This window comes from Molossus molossus, unplaced genomic scaffold, assembly GCF_014108415.1.
Source record: "Molossus molossus isolate mMolMol1 unplaced genomic scaffold, mMolMol1.p scaffold_m16_p_9, whole genome shotgun sequence".
NCBI lineage: Eukaryota > Metazoa > Chordata > Mammalia > Chiroptera > Molossidae > Molossus > Molossus molossus.
The window spans coordinates 59,176,237-59,196,203 of record NW_023425403.1 but is presented as its reverse complement, the minus strand read 5'-3'; the positions used below and the strand labels follow the sequence as shown (position 1 = coordinate 59,196,203).

At 46.7% G+C, this 19,967-nt stretch overlaps 1 protein-coding gene across 6 annotated transcripts in view; it reads left to right on the top strand.

Moving 5' to 3' along the window:
* CARS2 (cysteinyl-tRNA synthetase 2, mitochondrial) overlaps positions 1-18,246 on the top strand; it is a 52,759-nt gene extending 34,513 nt beyond the window's left edge. For 3 of the 6 annotated variants that reach the window (XM_036250414.1, XM_036250413.1, XM_036250416.1), the window contains 6 exons: positions 12,459-12,525; positions 12,705-12,843; positions 13,601-13,724; positions 14,450-14,548; positions 17,356-17,562; positions 18,044-18,243. In XM_036250414.1, coding sequence (XP_036106307.1) covers positions 12,459-12,525; positions 12,705-12,843; positions 13,601-13,724; positions 14,450-14,548; positions 17,356-17,562; positions 18,044-18,112 — 705 coding nt within the window. In that variant the 3' untranslated portion in view covers positions 18,113-18,243. Of the gene's footprint in view, positions 1-12,458; positions 12,526-12,704; positions 12,844-13,600; positions 13,725-14,423; positions 14,549-17,355; positions 17,563-18,043 lie in introns of all 6 variants that reach the window. The other 3 variants (XR_004958143.1, XM_036250412.1, XM_036250415.1) reach the window with 3 other exon arrangements.
* The last annotated feature ends 1,721 nt before the right edge of the window (positions 18,247-19,967 follow it).

Here is a 19,967-nt window from a genome sequence, read left to right as displayed (position 1 = left end):
GATGTTGCATTTTTTTTCTTACAAATTGAAGGCAAGATCCTTCACCAACAAAAATATTATGACTTGCTTTGTTGCAATACTGCCTTTATTGCAGTGGTTTGGAACTCAACCCACAATATCTCCAAGGTATGCCTATAGTCTGCATGAAAACTTTTGATTCTGTCTAGTTAACAGAGACTATAGGTAATGTGAAAGGAGCTGAACTTTTAGAGTTCAGATAATGGCTCAAAACTGGCCTTTTTAAATTAGTAGGTTCTCAGCCCAGCCCGTGTGGCTCAGTGGATTGAGTGTCGTCCCATGGACTGTGAAGTCCTGGTTCGATTCCCGGTCAGGGCACACGCCCAAGTTGTGGGCTCCATCCCTGGTGGGGGGCGTGCAGGAGGCAGAGGAGGCAGCCAATTGATGTTTCTCACATCGTGTTTCTCTCTCTCGCTTCCTTCTCATCTCTCTAAAATATCAAGAAAAACATATGGAAAATAAAATAAAATAGTAGGTTATCATTTGAGACCAATTATTTAACTTCCCAAAGCCTTCGTTTTTTATTCTTTTTTTTTAATTTTTTTTTTTTTATCCTCACCTGAGGACATTTTTCTATTTTTTGTTCAGATACAGTTGGGGGGAGAGAGAGGAAGAGAGAGAAAGAGAGAAACATCGATGTGAAAGGAACACATCGAGTGGCTGCCACCCGCACAACCAACCAGGGCCGGGGACAAACTGCAACCGAGGTACATGCCCTTAGCGGGAACCGAACCCGGGTCTCTCAGGACCGCAGGCCGACACTCTAACCACTGAGCCAAACCGGCCAGGGCTCGTTTTTTATTCTTTACAATGAGATGACAACCCCTATTTTGTGGGGTTCCTGGGCAGGTGAATTTATGTAAAATGCCAAGTCCGTGTGGGCCTGAGCCAGGCCAGCAGTCACTCCTTCCCTAGTCCACAGCTTTCCCAGTGGTGCTGGGGTAAATAAGACCTGGCATTGTAGGCAGTGCACCCCGGCTTCCTGCTAGCATGCGCCCCCTTACCTGGTGAGCTCACAAGAGAGCTTTTTACCTTTGCTGCCTGATGGCTGGGCCCAGGCACTCGCCTCCCTCCCTCGGAGAGACTTCCAGCAGATTTACCCAGGTCTTGTCACATTTCACCCTCAGGACGCCCTGGCCATGCTGTGTGGTGGAGCCAGAGCAGTGCAGGAACAGTGATGTCAGAGCATAGGGCAGGAGCACGTTAAAACATTCATGCCCTCGAAACTGCCATGTGGAGACCTTGTCACATTGACAGGTATCCATAGCAATAAGGAAGAAGGTAAAATGCTTTCCCCTCTTCCTGTGTTATTTCTTCCCCGTCATTAAAAAAAAAAGTTTGTTTTGTTAATCCTCATTCGAGGATATTTTTCCCATTGATTTTTTTTTTTTATCCTCACCCAAGGACATTTTTGCATTTATCTTCAGATAGAGCGGGAAGGAGAGAGGGAGAGAGAGAGAGAAACATCGATGTGAGAGAGACACATCAACTGGCTGCCACCCACACAACCCCATGGGGACAGGGACAAACTGCAACCAAGGTACGTGCCCTTAGCGGGAACCAAACCAGGAACTCTCTGGTCTGCAGGCCAACACTCTAACCGCTAAGCCAAACCATCCAGGGCCCATTTATTTTTTAGAGTGCATGGAAGGGAGGGAGGAAGGGAGGGAAAAGACGCATCAATTGGTTACCTCCTGAATATGCTCCAACTGGAGCCTGGGATGGAACCTGCAACACAGGTACATGCCCTTGACCAGGAATCAAACCTGTGTGATCCTTTGGTGTGCAGGTCAACACGCTAACCACTGAACCACATTGGCCAGGGCTCCTTCTGTCTTTTTTGAGGTATAATTAACAAATAGAATTATATATATTTACAGTGTACAATGTGATGGTAGATACACATTGTGAAATATTTACCACATTCAGGTTAACATATCCATCACCTCACATAGTTACTTGGGGATGTGTGTGTGTGTGTGTGTGTGTGTTGAGAATGCTTAAGACCTATTTTCTTTTTTTAAATTAATTAATTTATTTTTGTTACAGATGTTTCTCCTTTCCCCCCCACTGATTCCCCCCTCCCCCCCTGCCCTGTCCCCAGCTTTGTTGTCCATGTCCGTTGTTCATATATACATGCATATGAGTTCTGTGGTTTATCTCTCCCCCAGCCCCCCCTCTTCTGGGGATTGTCAGTCTGTACCCCACTTCCACATCTCTGGGACTACCCTGTTCCTCAGACTGTTATGTTCATTATATTCCACAAATAAGTGAGATCATATGATACTTGTCTTTCTCTGTTTGGCTTGTTTCGCTTAGGATAATACCTTCCAGGTCCCTCCTTGTAGTCTCAAAGGATAAGAGATCTTTCTTTCTTACAGCTGCATAGTACTCCATTGTGTATATGTACCACAGCTTTTTTATCCATTCGTCTACTGATGGACACTTGGGCTGTTTCCAGATCTTAGCTATTGTAAATAGTGCTGCTACAAACATGGGGGTACAAATATTCTTTCTGATTGGTGTTTCAGGCTTCTTAGGGTATATTCCTAGAAGTGGGATCACTGGGTCAAATGGAAGTTCAATTTTTAATTTTTTGAGGTAACACAATATTGTTTTCCATAGTGGCTGCACCAGTCTGCATTCCCACCAGCAGTGTACTAGAGTCCCCTTTTCTCCACACCCTCGCCAACACTTGTTGTTTGATGATTTGTTGATGGCGACCATTCTGACAGGTGTGAGGTGATCCCTCATTGTTGTTTTAATTTGCATCTCACTGATGATTAGTGATGTTGAGCATTTCTTCATATGTCTCTTAGTCATTTGTATGTCCTGTTTGGAGAGGTATCTATTTAGTTCCTCTGCCCATTTTTAAATTGGGTTCTTTGTCTTCCTTTTGTGGAGTTGGATGAGTACTCTATATATATTGAAAATTAACCTTTTATCTGATATATCATTGGCAATTATGCTCTCCCATACAGTGGGTAGCCTTTCCGTTTTGATGATTATATCTTTCACTGTGCAGAAGCTTTTGAGTTTGATGTAGTCCCATGTGTTTATTTTCTCCTTTGTTTCTATTGCCTTAGGGGATGTATCAGTGAAAATTCTGCTGCGTTTGATGTCTGAAATTTCGTGGCCTACAGTTTCTTCTAGGATTTTTATGGATTCATGAGTCACATTTAAGTCTTTTATCCATTTTGAGTTTATTCTTGTGTAGGGTGTAAGTTGATGGTCTAGTTTCATTTTTTTGCATGTAGCTGTCCAGTTTTCCCAACACCATTTATTAAAGAGGCTCTCCTTACTCCACTGTATGCTCTTGCCACCTTTGTCAAATATTAATTGAGCATATTGCCTTGGGTCCATTTCTGGGTTGTCTGTTCTGTTCCACTGGTCTATATGCCTGTTCTAGTGCTAGTACCAGGTTGTTTTGATTACAGTGGCTTTGTAGTATAACCTGAAATCTGGTAATGTGATCCCTCCAACTTCGTTCTTCTTTTTCAAGATTGCTGTGGCTATTCGAGGTCTTTTTTGGTTCCATGTGAACTTTTGAAGTATTTGTTCTAATTCTGTGAAGTATGCCATTGGTATTTTGATGGGGATTGCATTGAATCTATAGATTGCTTTGGGTAGTATGGACATTTTAATGATGTTAATTCTTCTATTCCATGAACAAGGTATGTGCTTCCACTTTTTTATATCTTCCTCTGTTTCTTTTTTCAATGACCTGTAGTTTTCTGCGAATAGGTCCTTTATTTCTTTGGTTAAGTTTATTCCTAGGTATCTTAATTTTTTTGTCGCAATGGTAAATGGGATTGTTTTCTTAGTTTCTCTTCCTGTGAGTTCATTATTGGTGTATAAGAATGCCATCGATTTCTTGACGTTAATTTTGTATCCTGCTACTTTGCCAAATTCATTTATTAAGTCTAGTAAATATTTGATGGAGTCTTTGGGGTTTTCTACGTATAGTATCATGTCATCTGCGACTAATGACAGTTTCACTCCCTCCTGTCCAATTTGGGTCCCTTTTATTTTTTCTTCCTGTCTGATTGCTGTGGCTAAGACTTCCAGTACTATGTTAAAAAGGAGTGGCGAAAGTGGGCATCCATGCCTTGTTCCTGTTCTTAAGGGAAATGCTTTTAGATTTTGCCAATTGATTATGATGTTTGCTGTAAGTCTTTCATATATGGCCTTTATTATGTCAAGAAATGATCCCTCTATTCCCACATTGCTGAGTGTTTTTATCAGAAATGGATGCTGGATTTTGTCGAAGGCTTTTTCGGTATGTATTGATATGATCATGTGATTTTTATTCTTCATTTTATTTATGTGGTGTATCATGTTTATTGATTTGAGGATATTGTACCAGTCTTGCATCCCTGGGATGAATCCCACTTGGTTGTGGTGAATAATTTTTTTTGGTGTATTGCTGGTGCTGATTTGCTGGTATTTTGTTCAGGATTTTGGCGTCTATGTTCATCAGGGATATTGGCCTGTAGTTTTCTTTCTTTGTAGTGTCATTTTCTGGTTTTGGAATTAGAATTATGGTGGCTTCATAAAACGAGTTTGGAAGTCTTCCTTCTTCTTGAATTTTTTGAAATAGTTTGAGGAGAATGGGTGTTAGTTCTTTTTTGAATGTTCGGTAAAACTCCCCCGTGAAGCCATCTGGGCCTGGGCTTTTGTTTGCTGGGAGAGTTTTGATTACATCTTCAATTACTTCTGTTGTTATTGGTCTGTTCAAATTTCCTATCTCTTCCTGGTCCAGTTTTGGGAGACTGTGTTTCTAGAAAATTGTCCATTTCGCTTAGATTGTCAAATTTTTTGCCATATAATTGTTCATAGTAGTTGTTAACAATCTTTTGTATTTCTGTGGTGTCAGTTGTTACTTCTCTTTCATTTCTGATTTTGTGTATTTGGGTTCTCTCTCTTTGTTTCTTGGTGAGTCTAGCTAAGGGTCCATCCATCTTGTTTATCTTTTCGAAAAACCAGCTCTTTGTTTCATTGATCCTTTGAATTGTTTTTTTTGGACTCTGTCGTTTATTTCTGCTCTGATCATTACTATTTCCTTCCTTCTACTTGCTCTGGGGTTTTCTTTTTGTTTGCTTTCTAGTTCTTTAAGTTGTGGTTAGATAGTCTATTAGAGATTTTTCTTGTTTTTTGAGGTAGGCCTGTAGTGCTATGGACTTCTCTCTCAGAACTGCTTTCGCTGCATCCCATAGATTTTGTGTTGTGTGTTCATTTTCATTGGTTTCCAGGAAGTTTTTAATTTCTTCCTTGATCTCCTCGGTAACCCATTCATTGTTTAATAACATGCTATTTAGCTTCTATGTGTTCAAATGTCTTTGCATGTTCTTGTTGCAATTGATTTCTAGTTTCATGCCATTGTGATCTGAGAAGATCCTTGATATTATTTCAGTCTTCTTGAACTTGTAGAGACTTAGTTTGTGATCTAACATGTGGTCTATCTTTGAGAATGTCACATGTGTACTTGAGAAGAATGTGAATTCTGTAGTTTGGGGATATAATTCTCTGTAGATATCTATGAAATCTATTTGGTCTAGTGCTTCATTTAGAGTCTCTGTTTCCTTGCTAATTTTTTGTCTAGAGGATCTATCCAGTGATGTCAGCGGGGTGTTGAAGTCCCCTGCTATGATTGTATTGCTATCGATTTCTCCTTTGAAGTCCTCCAGAAGATTTTTAATATATTTTGGTGCTCCTATATTGGGTGCATATATGTTTATCAAGGTTATATCTTCCTGTTGGATAGATCCTTTCAATATTATAGTGGCCTTCTTTGTCTGTAGTTATGGCCTTTATTTTGAAATCTATTTTATCAGATAGGAGTATTGCTACCCCAGCTTTTTTTTCCTTTCCGTTTGCTTGGAAGATTTTTTTTCCATCCCTTCACTTTCAGTGTATGTGAGTCTTTTGTTGTGAGGTGGGTCTCTTTTAAACAACATATAGATGAGTCATGCTTTCTTATCCAATCAGCTATTCTGTGTCTTTTTATGGGAGCATTCAATCCATTTACATTTAAGGTGATTATTGATATGTACTTATTTATTGCCATTTTTGTTTAGTGTGGTTCTATTTTTCTTCCTATTTCTCCTGCTAATTACAGCAGTCCTTTTAACATTTCTTGCAGTGCTGGTTTGGTGCTAATGTATTCCCTTAGCCTTTTTTTCGTCTGGGAAGCTTTTTATTTGACCTTCTATTTTGAATGATAGCCTTGCTGGGTAGAGTAGTCTTGGATTCAGATCCTTGTTTTTCTTGACCTTGATTACTTCATGCCATTCCCTTCTGGCCTGTAGTGTTTCTTTTGAGAAGTCAGCTTAGAGCCTTATGGGGTTTCCTTTGTAGGTAACCTGTTGCTTCTCTTTTGCTGCTTTTAGGATTCTCTCTTTGTCTTTAATTTTTGGTAGTTTGATTACTATGTGTCTTGGTGTGGGCCTGTTTGGGTTCTTCTTACTTGGGACTCTCTGTGCTTCTTGAACTTGAATGCCTTCTTCCTTCACCAAATTAGGGAAGTTTTCTGTCACTATTTCTTCAAATATATTCTCTAACTCTTGCTCATTTTCTTCTTCTTCGGGGACTCCTATGATGCAAATGTTATTAACGTTTCCAGTTGTCCCACAGTTCTCTTAAGCTGTTTTCCTGTTTTTTAATTATTTTTTTCCTTTTGGTTTTCTGATTGGTTGATATTTTCTACTCTATCTTCTAATTCACTCATCTGGTCCTCAGCTTCCTCTACTCTGCTATTTAGACTTTCCAATGTGTTTTTTTATTTCTGATATGTCATTCTTCATTTCTTCTTGCTGGTTTTTAATTTCCATCTGGTTTATTTTCAACATTTCTATGTCTTTACTCATGGTGCTCATGTCCTTACACATGCTGTTGAGCTTCCTCAAGATCATGGCTTTGAATTCTAGTTCTGTTAACTTCCTTAACTGCACCTCATTTATCTCATGTTCAGTAGAGGTCTCTTGTTCTTTCATTTGGCTTTTGTTTCTGTGTTTCACCATTTTGGCTATCACAATGGGCTTTGGAGCCTGCCAAATTTTCCCTGTGGGTGTTGGTGTTTTGCTGTTTGTGGCTCCCTATCCTGGGTTTGGATGAGGCAGGGAGGACCCATTTTAAACACCACTGTAAAGTCTTACTCTCCTGGTTAGAGTTGCTAGCCCAGGGAATGGTAGTTATCCTCTAGCTTTTTTGCCTGGAGGCTATTATTAGAGGTCACCTGAAGAACCTTGTTTTCGGAGTTAACTGAAAAACTCCCTCAGGTGCTCAGTGTAAGAGGATTTCCCGAGGGTGTGGCAGATGCTGGTTTTTAATGGGCCCCAATTAGCATTTCAGTGGCCACACCGGGTGGGGTTGAATATCCGAGGGAGGGGCCCCGCCTCTCCCCAGGGCCCTGGGAAGGAGTAAGATGACCACAGTCCTGCGTGGCTGCACTCAGCAAAAGCTCTGAGTGCCCTCCAAATCCCGAGTGTCCCCACATAGTTCCAGTCCAGTCTGCCCTCCCTCTGCCTGAGCCCAAGGTGAGTGGCTGCTGCTAAAATAGACTCTGTCCCGGCTCTGCGCTGTGGAGCCGCCTGGGACTTTAACCCGAGGGCGCCTCTCCCAGCTAAGGCAGTTGCTCCGGCGAGGCTACAGCAGCTCCCAGCCAAGGGCGTAGCACTTAGCTGAGGGCGCAGCACTTAGCTGAGGGCGCAGGTCCCAGCTGAGGCCACAGGTCCCAGCCAAGGCCACCACAGGTCCCAGCCAGGGCCGCAGGTCCCAGTAGAGTTTGCCGCAGGTCCCCCCCCGAGGGCGCAGCTTCCAGCTCAGGCCGCTGCGGACCATGGGCTCCTGGCCCCCTCTCGTGTCCTCGCAAGCCTACCAGGATTGAGTCAGTGTCCCTGGTTATGTGGTCCTCCAAGCTGCTTTTCTGTTGCCTTTTCCTGACGATTTGTCTTTATTTTCGTTGTAATTCCAGTTTGGTCCTGGGAGATGGTCTGTGTTGCTTCCATTCACTCCGCCGCCATTTTCCTAGTCCCAACACCTATTCTTTTAGCAAAGGTTAAGTATCCAGTACAGCATTACTAGCTGTAGTTACTGTGCTGTACATCAGGTCCCAGAACTTCTCATGACTGGAACTTCGTACCCTTTGAGCAGCAGTCTCATCTCCTCCCTGCCTCCCAGCCCCTTTTAACCATCCTCCTCCTCTCTGTTTCTGTAAGTTCTGTTTTTGTAGATTCCACATGTAAATGGATCGTACAGTATTTGTCTGTCTGACTGAATGGCCTCTAAATTCATCCATGTTGTTGCAATGGCAGGATTTTCTTCTTTTTTTCCAATGGCTGAATTATTTTCCATTGTCTATAAATACCACGTTTTCTTTATCCATTCATCCACTGATGGACATTTAGGTTGTTTCTATGTCTTGGCTGTTGTGAAAAATGCTGCAATGAACTTCGGGTGCAAATATCTCTTTGAGATACTGATTTTGTTTCCTTCAGATATATACCCAGAAGTAGAATTGCTGGATTACATGGTAGATCAAGTTTTAATTTTTTGAGGAACCTCCAAACTGTTTTCCACTGTAGCTGCACACATTTACGTTCCTATCAACAGTGCAGAGTCCTCTTTCCTTCACATCCTCCCCAACACTTGTTATTTCTTGTCTTTCTGATGATAGTCACTCTAACAGGTGTGAGGTGCAATCTTATTGTGGTTTTGATTTGCATTTGTTTGATGATTAGTGATGTTGAGCACCTTTTTATGTACGTGTTGGCCATTTGTATGTCTTTGGGGAAATGTCTATTCGGGTCCTTTGCCCATATTTTGTATTGGATTATTTGTTTTAGGGTTTTTTGTGTTTTGTTGTTTTGTTTTTGTTTTTTTGCTATTGAGTTATATGAATTCTTCATATAGTTGAGATATTAACTGCTTATCAGACATATGATTTGCAAATATTTTCTACTGTTCTGTAGGTTGCCTTTTGTTGATTATTTCCTTTGCTCTGCACTTTCTACATAATTATTATTAGCAAATAGTCGTAGAAACTGAATGCTATAAAAAGATCAGATTCTAGATTTCTTCTTGAACTACTTTAACTCCATGGGAGCACCCCCAGAGTGGTGAAAATATGCTCTACGTTGCTGGGTTTGGAGAACTATTAACTTAGATTTGTGAATACACATTAAGGTTTATCTGAATGAGTGCACATGCTGATTGGGAGGAAATACCCTTTAAAGTCACTAAAAAAAACAAAGCCACCTGAAATCCTTCATGGAGTGAAGTAGAAAATATAGCTATCCAGAAAATATAAAATACTAAAATAGGAGAGAGATTTCTTTTAGAAAGGCCAAAGAACTTTATCAGACATAAAATGCCAATGAAACAGTTTTTACATTTGGGAACTAAATGCAGAAAGTTAGCATGGAAAGAAAAGGAATCAGATTCAAAGAAAGCACAAGCATGTGGAGAACTGATGCAGGCGTATTTGTTTCTCTCTGATATGTGGTCAGGTGTGTGCGAGACTGCACATAACGCTTCTGATAGTGGTCACATGAGGGGAAATGCACAGCTTTTGCTTCTGTTGAAAACAACTAGGTCTGATAATTTATCAAATGCAAAATAAACAGCAACAACGAATCCTCACCTAAGGTAAGTGTGGCAGTTGGAGAATAGGTCTCCTGATACATCATCTGCCAGAACAGGAAGGCAGCTAGTAACAAGCTATAAAGCAGTTGTCTATGCTTTAGGGAAAGAAGTCTAAAGAAATACAGTGGCCCCCCCTTACCTGCCATTTCACTTTCCTAAATTTGTGGTCAACTGTAGTCTGAAATTATTATGTGGGAAATTTCAGAAATAAACAGTTTTAAATTATGCACCGTTTTGAGTATCATGATGCACTCTCGCACTGTCCTGCTCCATCCCAATTGGGATGATCCCTTTGCCAAGCATCTCCATGCTGTACATACTTCCTGCCCATTAGTTACTTAGTAGCCCTCTCAGTTATCAGATCTTTTCACAATATCATGGTGCTTGTGTTCAAGTAACCCTTACTTTACTAAATGGTGCCACACTCATGTAACTATTATTGCAATATATTATAATTATTATACTTTATTATTGTTAATCTCTTACTGTGCCTATTTGTAAATTACACTTGGTATAGGTACGTATATATAGGAAAAAACATAGTATATATAGGGTTTGATACTATCTGGTTTCAGGCATCCAATTGGGTCTTAGAATGTAACCCCCACAGATAAGGGGGAACTACCGTAATTCGAAAACAAGGGGAAGAGTCAAAGAAGGTGGCCAGAAAGGCCCTCTGCATGCTGGTGAGTGGTCATCTGTGTGCCCCTCTGTGCTCTCCAGGCAGAAACTCAGATCAGCATCCTCGGCTGTGTTTACTGGGGTCCCTCGGGGCAGAGCCTTACCCAGAAACAGAAAAGGCAGTTAGTGCTGCAGGAGACAGCCCTGTGCAAGTAAGTGTTCAGAGAAGCACTATTCAAGTGAGCTGGAACTGGAAAGTCCTCAGAAGTACCACAGTGGGGAAATGGCCCAGCAAATAAGACATAAGAAGGATTTATTAGGGGAAAAAAGCAGGATCTGGAGCTGGAATGTGACCTCTGGCATTTTGTGATTGGTTTTCAGTTCTCTAAGCCTTTTCTTTTTGTCACCATAATAGGATAGCTAATAATTATATTACAGCTTAGCATTTTATAAATGACAAAGCTTATGTAGCAATGTTATTTATCTGGTGTTACTGTTGGTGGTGTATTAACTACATTAGTTTAAAGTGGCATGCTTCCTTCCACACGGATCCTCGGAGATTCAAACAGGGAGTAACATGAAGAAAAGTAGGACATGTGACTGCACGGGTGCATTACACGAATACAGGAAAGACACGGCATACAGCCTCACAGTAGCCCTGGCAGCGTGTCAGGAACCAGAAGGAAGGCCGAGTTGTCTGGGATGGTCAGTGAAGGCTGGGGGACTGGATTGTGCAGGAGCAGGAGACTGGCCTTTGGGCCAGTGGCAGGTAGTGAGGACAGAGCGGCTGCTGGCCAGGGTGCTGCCGGAGACCCGTTTCCAGCAGGCGAGACCTTGTCTGACCCTGTTAGGGGTGCCCAGGTGCCCCTTAGTGAGAATCCATGCACCAGAGCCAGCACGTAGCCAGAGCAGGTGCTCCGTCCAGTTTCTGAGCAACGTCCTTAAACCCCCACAGAGGAGCCACTTGGCCAGACTTGGCACGGGGTCCTGGCCAGGTGTTTTCTCTGAGCTGTTGCATGCTGGGTCACTGCTGCTGAGGGGCGGCCAAAGATACCATTGGACAAGTAGAGGTGGACAGATGTACAAAAGGGCTGAGACCGTCTCCTTTTACTAACTGAGAATCCATGAGGAGCAGGATGGTCCTGGTTTTTACTCAAACTCCCTGTTGTCAAACAGTCCTGTCCGAGCCCGTTTTCCCCCGGTGCCCAGCATTGGTCAGTCTGCGGCACGGTCACTGGGGGTAGCCCTGGCAGAACTGAGCAGAGCCCCAATGTCTTTCCTGGGGCCACAGTGGAGTCTGTTGTGAGGCCGGGCCCTTTCTCCCCATCTTCTCTTACCCCGTGTCTTATCCCTTTAAAATCATGTAGGATTTTCCACTGACCAGCATAGAGAGAGGTTTTGTTGAATATTGTGCTGTCTTAACCATTTCTACTAGCTTTTCCCATGTTATCCTTTCTGATATGGAAGTTTTCACTTCTTTATATAGACATTGTGGAAATAACCTATAGGATGATACTAATTGGGTTTTTGTTTTACTTATATTTAATCAGAGGCAGGATGGTTTATTTTTTGAGAAACATGAGCGTGAGGCCTGCTTCAAGCTCAGTGCCTCAGAGAGCCACGTCATCGGAGAGAATGAACTGGGCCCCTGCCCCTCAGTCCAACCTTGAGCATGGACGGTGCTTGTTCTGACGTCACCACAGCCAAGTTTTCTGGAGTCTCCTTCCTGCCCCTGGGATCCTGTCCCTCTCACACAGCCAGGAGCTGTGTGTCCCTTGTCCTCTCCACGTTCCTTCCTGTGTGCAAGCCCTCTGCGGTTCCAGGCTGCTTGGTGGCCTCTGGTTGTGTCCCTGTACTCTCAGGACGAGGGTGAGAAATCCGTGTCGTGGTTAGAGCTCCCGAGGCCAACAGCAGAGCAGATTCCCACTGCGCCTGTGTGGAGCGGGGACTGCAGGCAAACGGGCCTCTGCTCTCGGCCTCCCACAGACACTGGGACTGAACCTGGACAGACCAGCAGGGGAATTACAGGAAAGAGTGGGTTTGGAAACAAAACAAAGCTTTTCATAAACATTCCTGATGTGTGAAATAGCTCACATAATTGTAGTAAATAATATAATCTCTGAGTGATCCAACCATGAGAGATAAGCACTGTGCGTCTGTCTCGTTTTCTCTCTCAGGACTTTCTGAAGTCGTTTTCCCCTGATGTCTTCCGGCTCTTCTGCATGAGGAGCAGCTACCGGTCAGGTGAGCTGAACAGTGAGGCCTTCTGGGGTGATGGCCACAGCATCTGCTTGTGCACAGCTTGGGCAAGACTATTCTGACAGTACGTGGGGAATACCAGAATACTGGCTGAGTAGTAAGCAGTCTGCCAGGTGTGGGCACTTGCGACAGGCACCCCCAGGTCACCACTCCCCCTTCCTCAGCCATTGACTACAGCGACAGCACCATGCTGGAGGCACAGCACCTCCTCCGGGCCGTGGCCGCGTTCGTCGAGGATGCCCGGGCCTACATGAAGGGGCAGCTGGCGTGCGGCCCCGTCAGGGAAGACGTGCTGTGGGAGAGGTGGGTGCGCCCAGCATCCGCCCAGAGAGCCCTGGGTGCCAGACGTGGGGCCGCCTAGAGGGACGAGGCTTGCGGAGACCACGGCCACTTGGGAGAGCTGGTGTGGAAGGTCCCTGAGGCTCTGTGGCCTTGGGTACTGGTCCGCTGGGTGAGAAATGAGGAGCCCTGCCTGTGGGGTGGCCGTGAAGGTTGTAAACAACGTATGTGCCTGGGTGGGTTTTCCCGCTGCTGCTTATTCGAGTGTGATGAACAGAGGCCCTTGTCACCACGAGGGCGCCAGTCCGGAGGGAAGAGAGGCTCCAGGGGCTTTGCCTCCGCAGTTCCGCTCTGCCCCGGATGTGGACGCTGCAGCTCACAATGGCCAGAACTGGTCCCAGGGCCCACCCAGCTGCAAGGTGGCCCAGATCCAGTCCTTCCTCATGCTCGGAGAGGGGGAATCCAAAGGAAGTGGGGCCAGGACCAGTAAAGATGGGCAGCAGGGAGTTAGATGTGGAGAAGCCTTAGCAGTGGCAGGTGGCAGGTGAGAACATGCAGGGTGAGGGGCGGGCCGAGGGCACCTGAGTGTCCTTGGGGCTGGGAAGGAGAAGGAGAGGAGGATGGCCATCATGGAGACTGCCCTTGAGGGTCTGACATGGAGGAGAGGAGAGGGCTGCAGCTCGGGGTGGGAGGGACACACGTCTGCTCTGCCCGAGGGGAGGCCACCTGCTGTTCGTGGGTCCGGGGAGTGAGGGACGCCCGTGTTTCTCATCTCTCCAAGGCTCAGCCACACCAAGGCTGCTGTGAAGGCTGCCTTGGCGGACGACTTTGACACGCCCGGGGCGGTGGATGCCGTCATGGATCTCATTCACCAGGGGAACCGACAGCTGAAGGTGGTCGCCAAGGTAACTCTGACAACGGGGCCACAAAGTAGGGTTTTTGTTTCCCTGATTCCTCCTCACAAGGAAGGAACAGTTGCTGCCTTCCCAACTCCCTTGGGTAACTTTACTGCCCACAGCTGGTGGCTTCCAGGCCTCTCCTAAGTTCCTGAAGCTACTTCGTCCCAAATGTGGCTGGCCTGCCTGTTGGCTCTGCAAGAGACAGCCACTTCCCCGAGCCCAGAGCAGTGGCTGGGGCACAGTGAGGTCCCAGCACTGACAGTCAGCATCCCATGTTTGCTAGGTCAGGAGCATGTAACCCTTGTTTGCTCAAGGATCGGAGTTTGTTGCTGAAATATGAAATGGGGGAGGAGGCCCTGTGTTGGTACCCTGATTCTGTGCCCACAACCTGGCCCTTCTCTGGGCCTTGGTGCCAATCCCAGTCTGCCCTCATGACCCAGTGACCTCCCAAAGGCCCCACCTCCTAACACCACCTTCATCCTGGGGGTTTGGTTTCGGTGTTCAGACCATAACACCCCCATATTCCAGATGGGTGAACTCGGGGGCAGGAGAAGTTCCTGCCCCACAGTTGTGTGGTTTGCTAGTGGGTGGCAACTCCAGGGTGTAGTCGTGTCTCCCGCCAGGGCTTGTCCTCATGGAGGTGTGACAGGCAGAGTACCTGTGAGGTCTTTATGCTGTTACATCGAGTGTTCTTTGCTTTTAAAGAGTCTCCTTTGGGTAATCTGTCACAGGAACCTGGCGGTCCTAGAAGTCCTGCCGTGTTCGGCTCCGTCATTTCCTACATTGAGCAGTTTTTTGAGACAGTTGGAATTTCTCTGGCAGACCGACAGGTACACACTCCCCTTTTCAGTCCTCAGTTGTGGAATATATACAAGCTAGTCCAATAAGAACTATCTTTCACTTTTTAATGGATAAATGTAATGCCATATTTATTTCTGTACTTAAAATATATTATGTTCCTTAAAAAGTTAACACTCAGAGCTAGTATTTATTAACAGGAACTGCAACAATTCTGAGCAGAACCAGCAGGGCATCTTAGCTAGAGTGGATGTCGTCAGTTCTGTGCACGCTCGTTTTTGTTTTTTGTTTGTATGCTTTTTATTTAGAAAGAATCCCACAGTTGTGTGGTTTGCTAGTGAGTGGCAACTCCAGGGTGTAGTCCTGTGTCTCCTGCCAGGCTTGTCCTCATGGAGGTGTGACAGGCAAAATGTACAGACAAGTGTACAGTAAGAACATTTGTCCTGAGCCACCTGAGAGTAACCTGCCAGCTAGTCCCCGCAGCGTGTCTCTTACACAGGACGTCTACTCCCAACCCCTTGGGCTCCCCATTCAGTGAGCCCTTTGTGGCAGACGGGCCACTTGAGACCTTGTGGTGCTTTCAGCTGTCAGGTCTCGCCTGGTACCTTCTCTGCACCAATCCAGGAATCGGCCATTTCTCCGAGGGCCTGGCTGCTCTTAGGAGAGAACGGTGGTCAGAAGGTAGGACCTGAGCGCTGCGTGCCCCCTGTGCTTGGGCCGCAGCTGCTCCGGGCCCCTGTGGGCAGAGCAGGGAGATGTGTGTGGGCGTGCGAGTCATTTCTGTACCTCTGCATACACTGGAGCCCAGGGGTTACCACCGCTTCGATTCGTCCCCAGCAAAGGGTTCTTTGTACTTTCCTCACTTTCCATACGTAACTCCATAGTGAGAAACCTGCTTCCCAGTATCCTACATGTATTCCCTTAGGTGTTACTCTCCCAGTACACAGTCTCCCACTGTGGGGCCTCCCTCCCTCACTGAGGTTGACTCTCCTGTCCCTGCCTGGACAGCCTTTTCACGCCTCGGGCCGTCCCCCTGGCAGGCTGCCCGCCCTCCTCCTCCACAGGGCCCACTTGGCTCTGCTACAGCCAGCGGCTTCAGGACTGATGAGGATGGGGAAAGGAGGGCAGAAATAGCCCTTTAGGAAACACTGCATGTGAGCAGGTGACACGGAAAGGTCCAGGCTGCAGATGAGTGACCATCACGGGTGCTGGGATCGTTCCCTCTCCCCACTCCTTCACAGCTCTGCCAGGTTCTGCCGCCGCCATCGGGCTCGGGCACAGAGCAGCTGCTTTCTGCTTTGAAGGGGTAGGGCTGCCTTGTCAGTTCAGCTGCCTGGCACCAGGGGGAGCCCGCCACTTGGGGGGGGGGGGCATAGCTAGAGGTGGGAGCCATGGAGGCCTGGCTCCTCGCTGCCCCCGTGCCATGATCTGGGGACGTCTCCTGTGAGCTGGGGCACATCTCTTAACAAACTTCAAGTGCAGTGAATTTCTCTGACCTTAACTCAAATTGCAGTCTCTTTGTGATAATTTCCGTTTGTTTTATTGCTAGACATCAATAACTTGGTAGACTTAATGTCCTTTCATGAGCAGTCCAGGGACTGTCAGCCAGTTCAAACAAAAGTGACTGGTGTGAGGTGACCAAGGTTTTGCAAAGTCTGTATTAATTTTCACATGAGACACTCCAGAATCTGTAATTGAGCAAGAAAAGGCAGACTTGGCCAAGCTGTGCCTGGCTCTTGTCAGCAACACCTCACTCAGCTCCCCCACCTCAAGGGTTGACACCAGAGCCTACTTTGGGCTCATGTCTTTTGGGGGATGGGGATGGAGGGCTCAGGTTTTTAAAATGTTTTTTGATTTTTTTAGAGAAAGGAAGGGAGAAACACCAATGTGAGAAATATCAATTGGCTGCCTCCTGCACATCCCCTACTGGGAATCGAGCCCAAAACCTGGGCATGTGTCCTGACCCGGAATCCAACCGGGACCTCCCAGTCCATGAGACCACACTCAATCCACTGAGCCACACCGGCTGGGCGGAGCTCAGGTTTCTACAACAAGATTTACCTTTATCAGGCCTCTCAGAGAAATGGCCTATTCCTGACTTGGTGCAGATCATTGAGGACCATATGAGGTTTAAGAAGTTTGACCCAAAAGTAAAAGGTTGTGGGTTCTGCTTCTTTTACACACATGAGCACAAATAGCTCTAGGATCCCTTCTCCATTATGGAGGAAGAAATCGTGTAGAGGGGAGAGGGCTCCCGGCAACTTGGAGTGATTTAAATCCCACATGACCTGTTGAAATTTTCCCAGCTGTGCTGACACCGCTGGTCCTCAGCTCCCAGTGAAAACACTGTGAGTCATGTGCTTTTGAATACTTGGTTAGAGTGAATAGATTTGGTTTATTGGTTAATAAGGCTTAGACTTCTAGACTGCCTAGTGAAGTAGATGATAAATGAAACATCTGTAGATGTTAGCACATTTGTGGAGCAGCTGCGCTCAGCTTGTTAGTGAGAGTCCAGGACGGGCGGGGAGGAAAGCCAGCTCTAGGTCTCACCCGAGATTACCCCTATGCCTTCAGTGGGCACCCCGAATGGCATTAGGGAGCTCTGCCTGGGTGATAGAGACATTCAAGAGAGGAGAGTGGAGACTCAACAACAGCCTGGAACCTCACAGCCTATCTTCCCAGGCTGGTGAGAACCGCTGGCCAAGAGTTCCCCACTGCACCCTAGGGGGACGAATGCTGGATGGGCTTAGCACAGAACTCACTGGCCCCCATTAGCCAGGCACAGCCAACTGGGCTGCTGCCAGGATCTCGCTGGTTATACTGCTCTGCCTGGGTGTAGTTTGTTTCAGGGGATAGTGGCTCAGCCACTCTGCACAGCGTGGTGGAGGAGCTGGTCCGATTCCGGCTCAAGGTCCGGCAGTTCGCCCTGGCCACGGGAGAGGCTACCAGGGAGGCCCGGCGGCAGCAGCTCCTAGAGAGGCAGCCCCTGCTGGAGGCATGTGACATCCTGCGCCAGGACCTTGCCGCCCATGGCATCAGTATTAAGGTGAGCTGCTGCCACCACGGCCCAGTCACAATGGGGATGACCCTGAGATGCTGTGTAAACCAGCTGGCATCACCCAGTGTGGGGGAAGGTCAAAGCTCAGACATCCTGTGCTGATGCTGCTGTGATGAATAGGGGGAGGGGATGGAGGCAGGGCCAAGAGGGACACTGAGAGAGGGTCAGAGTCGGAGTCAGAACCTGGAGGACACTGAGGCCCAGGGGCATGTGCACTGGAAGGCTCGGGTGGATACAGGAGCAGGCCTGTGTTCTTGCTCAGTCCCCAATCCTGTCCCCCCACCGCCATGGCCCTGCCCTAGCCTGCCAATAGAAGGCAGCAGCGTGACTGTTGCTAAGTGGCCAGCCCAGACCAATGGAAGCATCAGGGCACAGGCAGTGCCTCCTGTCACTCTGAGTCCTGACCGTCTTGCCCATTTACTCCTTGAGCCGTGAGCCTGCTCAGTCAGGATTTTTTCCTCCCTTCCAGGACAGGAGCAGCACATCCACGTGGGAACTGCTGGGTCAGAGGTCAGAAGACCACAAACCTGGGAGCTGAGGATGCCTGAAGTGGGAACCAGAGGCTCACAATGCAGTTCTGTGCTTGCCTATGCCATTAGAGCTTTACATTAAAGTTTTCCATTGTGGCTATTTAGTCAACATTAAAATAAATCAAACTGATACCATCCCATTGATGTGTAACTATGCCTAGAAGTGGATTTTTTAAAAAATCCTCATCCGAGGACACTTTTCCATTTATCTTCAGATAGAGTGGGAGGGAGGGAGGAACATGGATGTGAGAAAGACACATCTATTGGTTGCCTCCCACATGACTCCAACCAGGGCCGGGGACTTGACCAGAATCAAACCCATGACTCTTTGGACCATGGGCTGACCTCTTAACTGCTGAGCCATACTGGCCAAGGCAAAAGTAGATGTGTTAAAGTACCAACAGCCACAGACTCAAGTGCAGTTTAATCAGCCAATATTATCTCATCTGTGATATAACCCGGCTGGCCTGTGCCTCTGAGCCAGAGCCCAGGATGTAAGTCCTAAACGGGGGTCCCAGAAGACATAATAGGAAGGCAGGTAGGACCTGTGAATGGGGGGCCAACAGAGCAGCAGCTTCTAGGATACCCCTTATCCCAAGGATTTTGGGGGGATGTGGCCATGCTGCCTGCTCCAAAGCAGGAGGAAACAGCCTATATCTCAAGTGCTGGACAGTGATGAACTGGAGGATGGTCATTCTGGAGAAGTTGGGATGGCAGAGGCGGCCAAGTGCACGGGAGGGCGCACAGCAGACAACCTGGGGCCAAGCTTACTGGCCTTGCTCCCGGTCCCCTCACCTTTTTTTTTTTTTTTTTTTATCCTCACCCGAAGACATTTTTGCAATTTTTGTACAGATAGAGTGGGAGGGAGAGAGAGAGAGAGAGAAACATTGACGTGAAAGGGACACATCGAGTGGCTGCCACCCACACGACCGACCAGGGCCGGGGACAAACTGCAACCGAAGTATGTGCCCTTAGCGGGAACCGAACCCGGGTCTCTCCAGACCGCAGGCCAACGCTCTAACCGCTGAGCCAAACCGGCCCGGGCCCCCTCACCTTTCTGTGCAGGTGGAGCTATAGCTGTTCCGTGAATCAGAAGGAAACAGGGTGACCCGATTACCCCCGCTCTCAGGTCCTGGCTGGGTGCAGCCTCGGGCAGCAGGTAAGCACATGCTAGGCCCAGTCCTAGACAGCCTGCTGCGGCTCGGCAGCAGTGTTTACTTTGTCATTGACCTTTATGACCCTCAGAGGCATTGGTGTTCCTCTTCTACAGATAAGGAAACCTGTTTGGAAGCTGACTTTGCTAAAAGTGACCCAATTAGTGCATGGCAGAGTGAAGACCCCAGATGGCAGGCAGGCCCTTATAAGGAGACATCCAAACAGGGCCAATTCATGACTGGGGGAGCCGACTATCCCCTGATGGCCGATGCCTAACTTGCCCATCCAGTGCTTCTGTGCTGCTTTCCTGGTCTCAGGGAAGCCCTCAGCTGGACTAGTGAGTGCACCAGATTTATAAAAGAACAAGGAAGCAATTACTAACTTCATGTAAAAGTATTCCCTGGCTGCTTGGGTATGCTTCCCATCTATATCCCTTTTAAGCAGAGGGATTTTATACTTAAATAAAGCAAAAGCTTAAGTAACAAATACACAGAAATAGTTCCTGTGTCTGCTAAATTTTATTATCTGTGTAAAGAAATGGTGACATTTCAGGCTTATTCTTCAAATTACTTATTTTAATAATATTGGTAAGCACTGGTGAAAAACATAGTAGCTAGACAGGCTTATATATGTTTATGATCCTAGTACCTGACAATGTCCTTGACTTAGGAAAGTTGAAAGATGGGTTTTGGCTATTTAAGAAAAAAT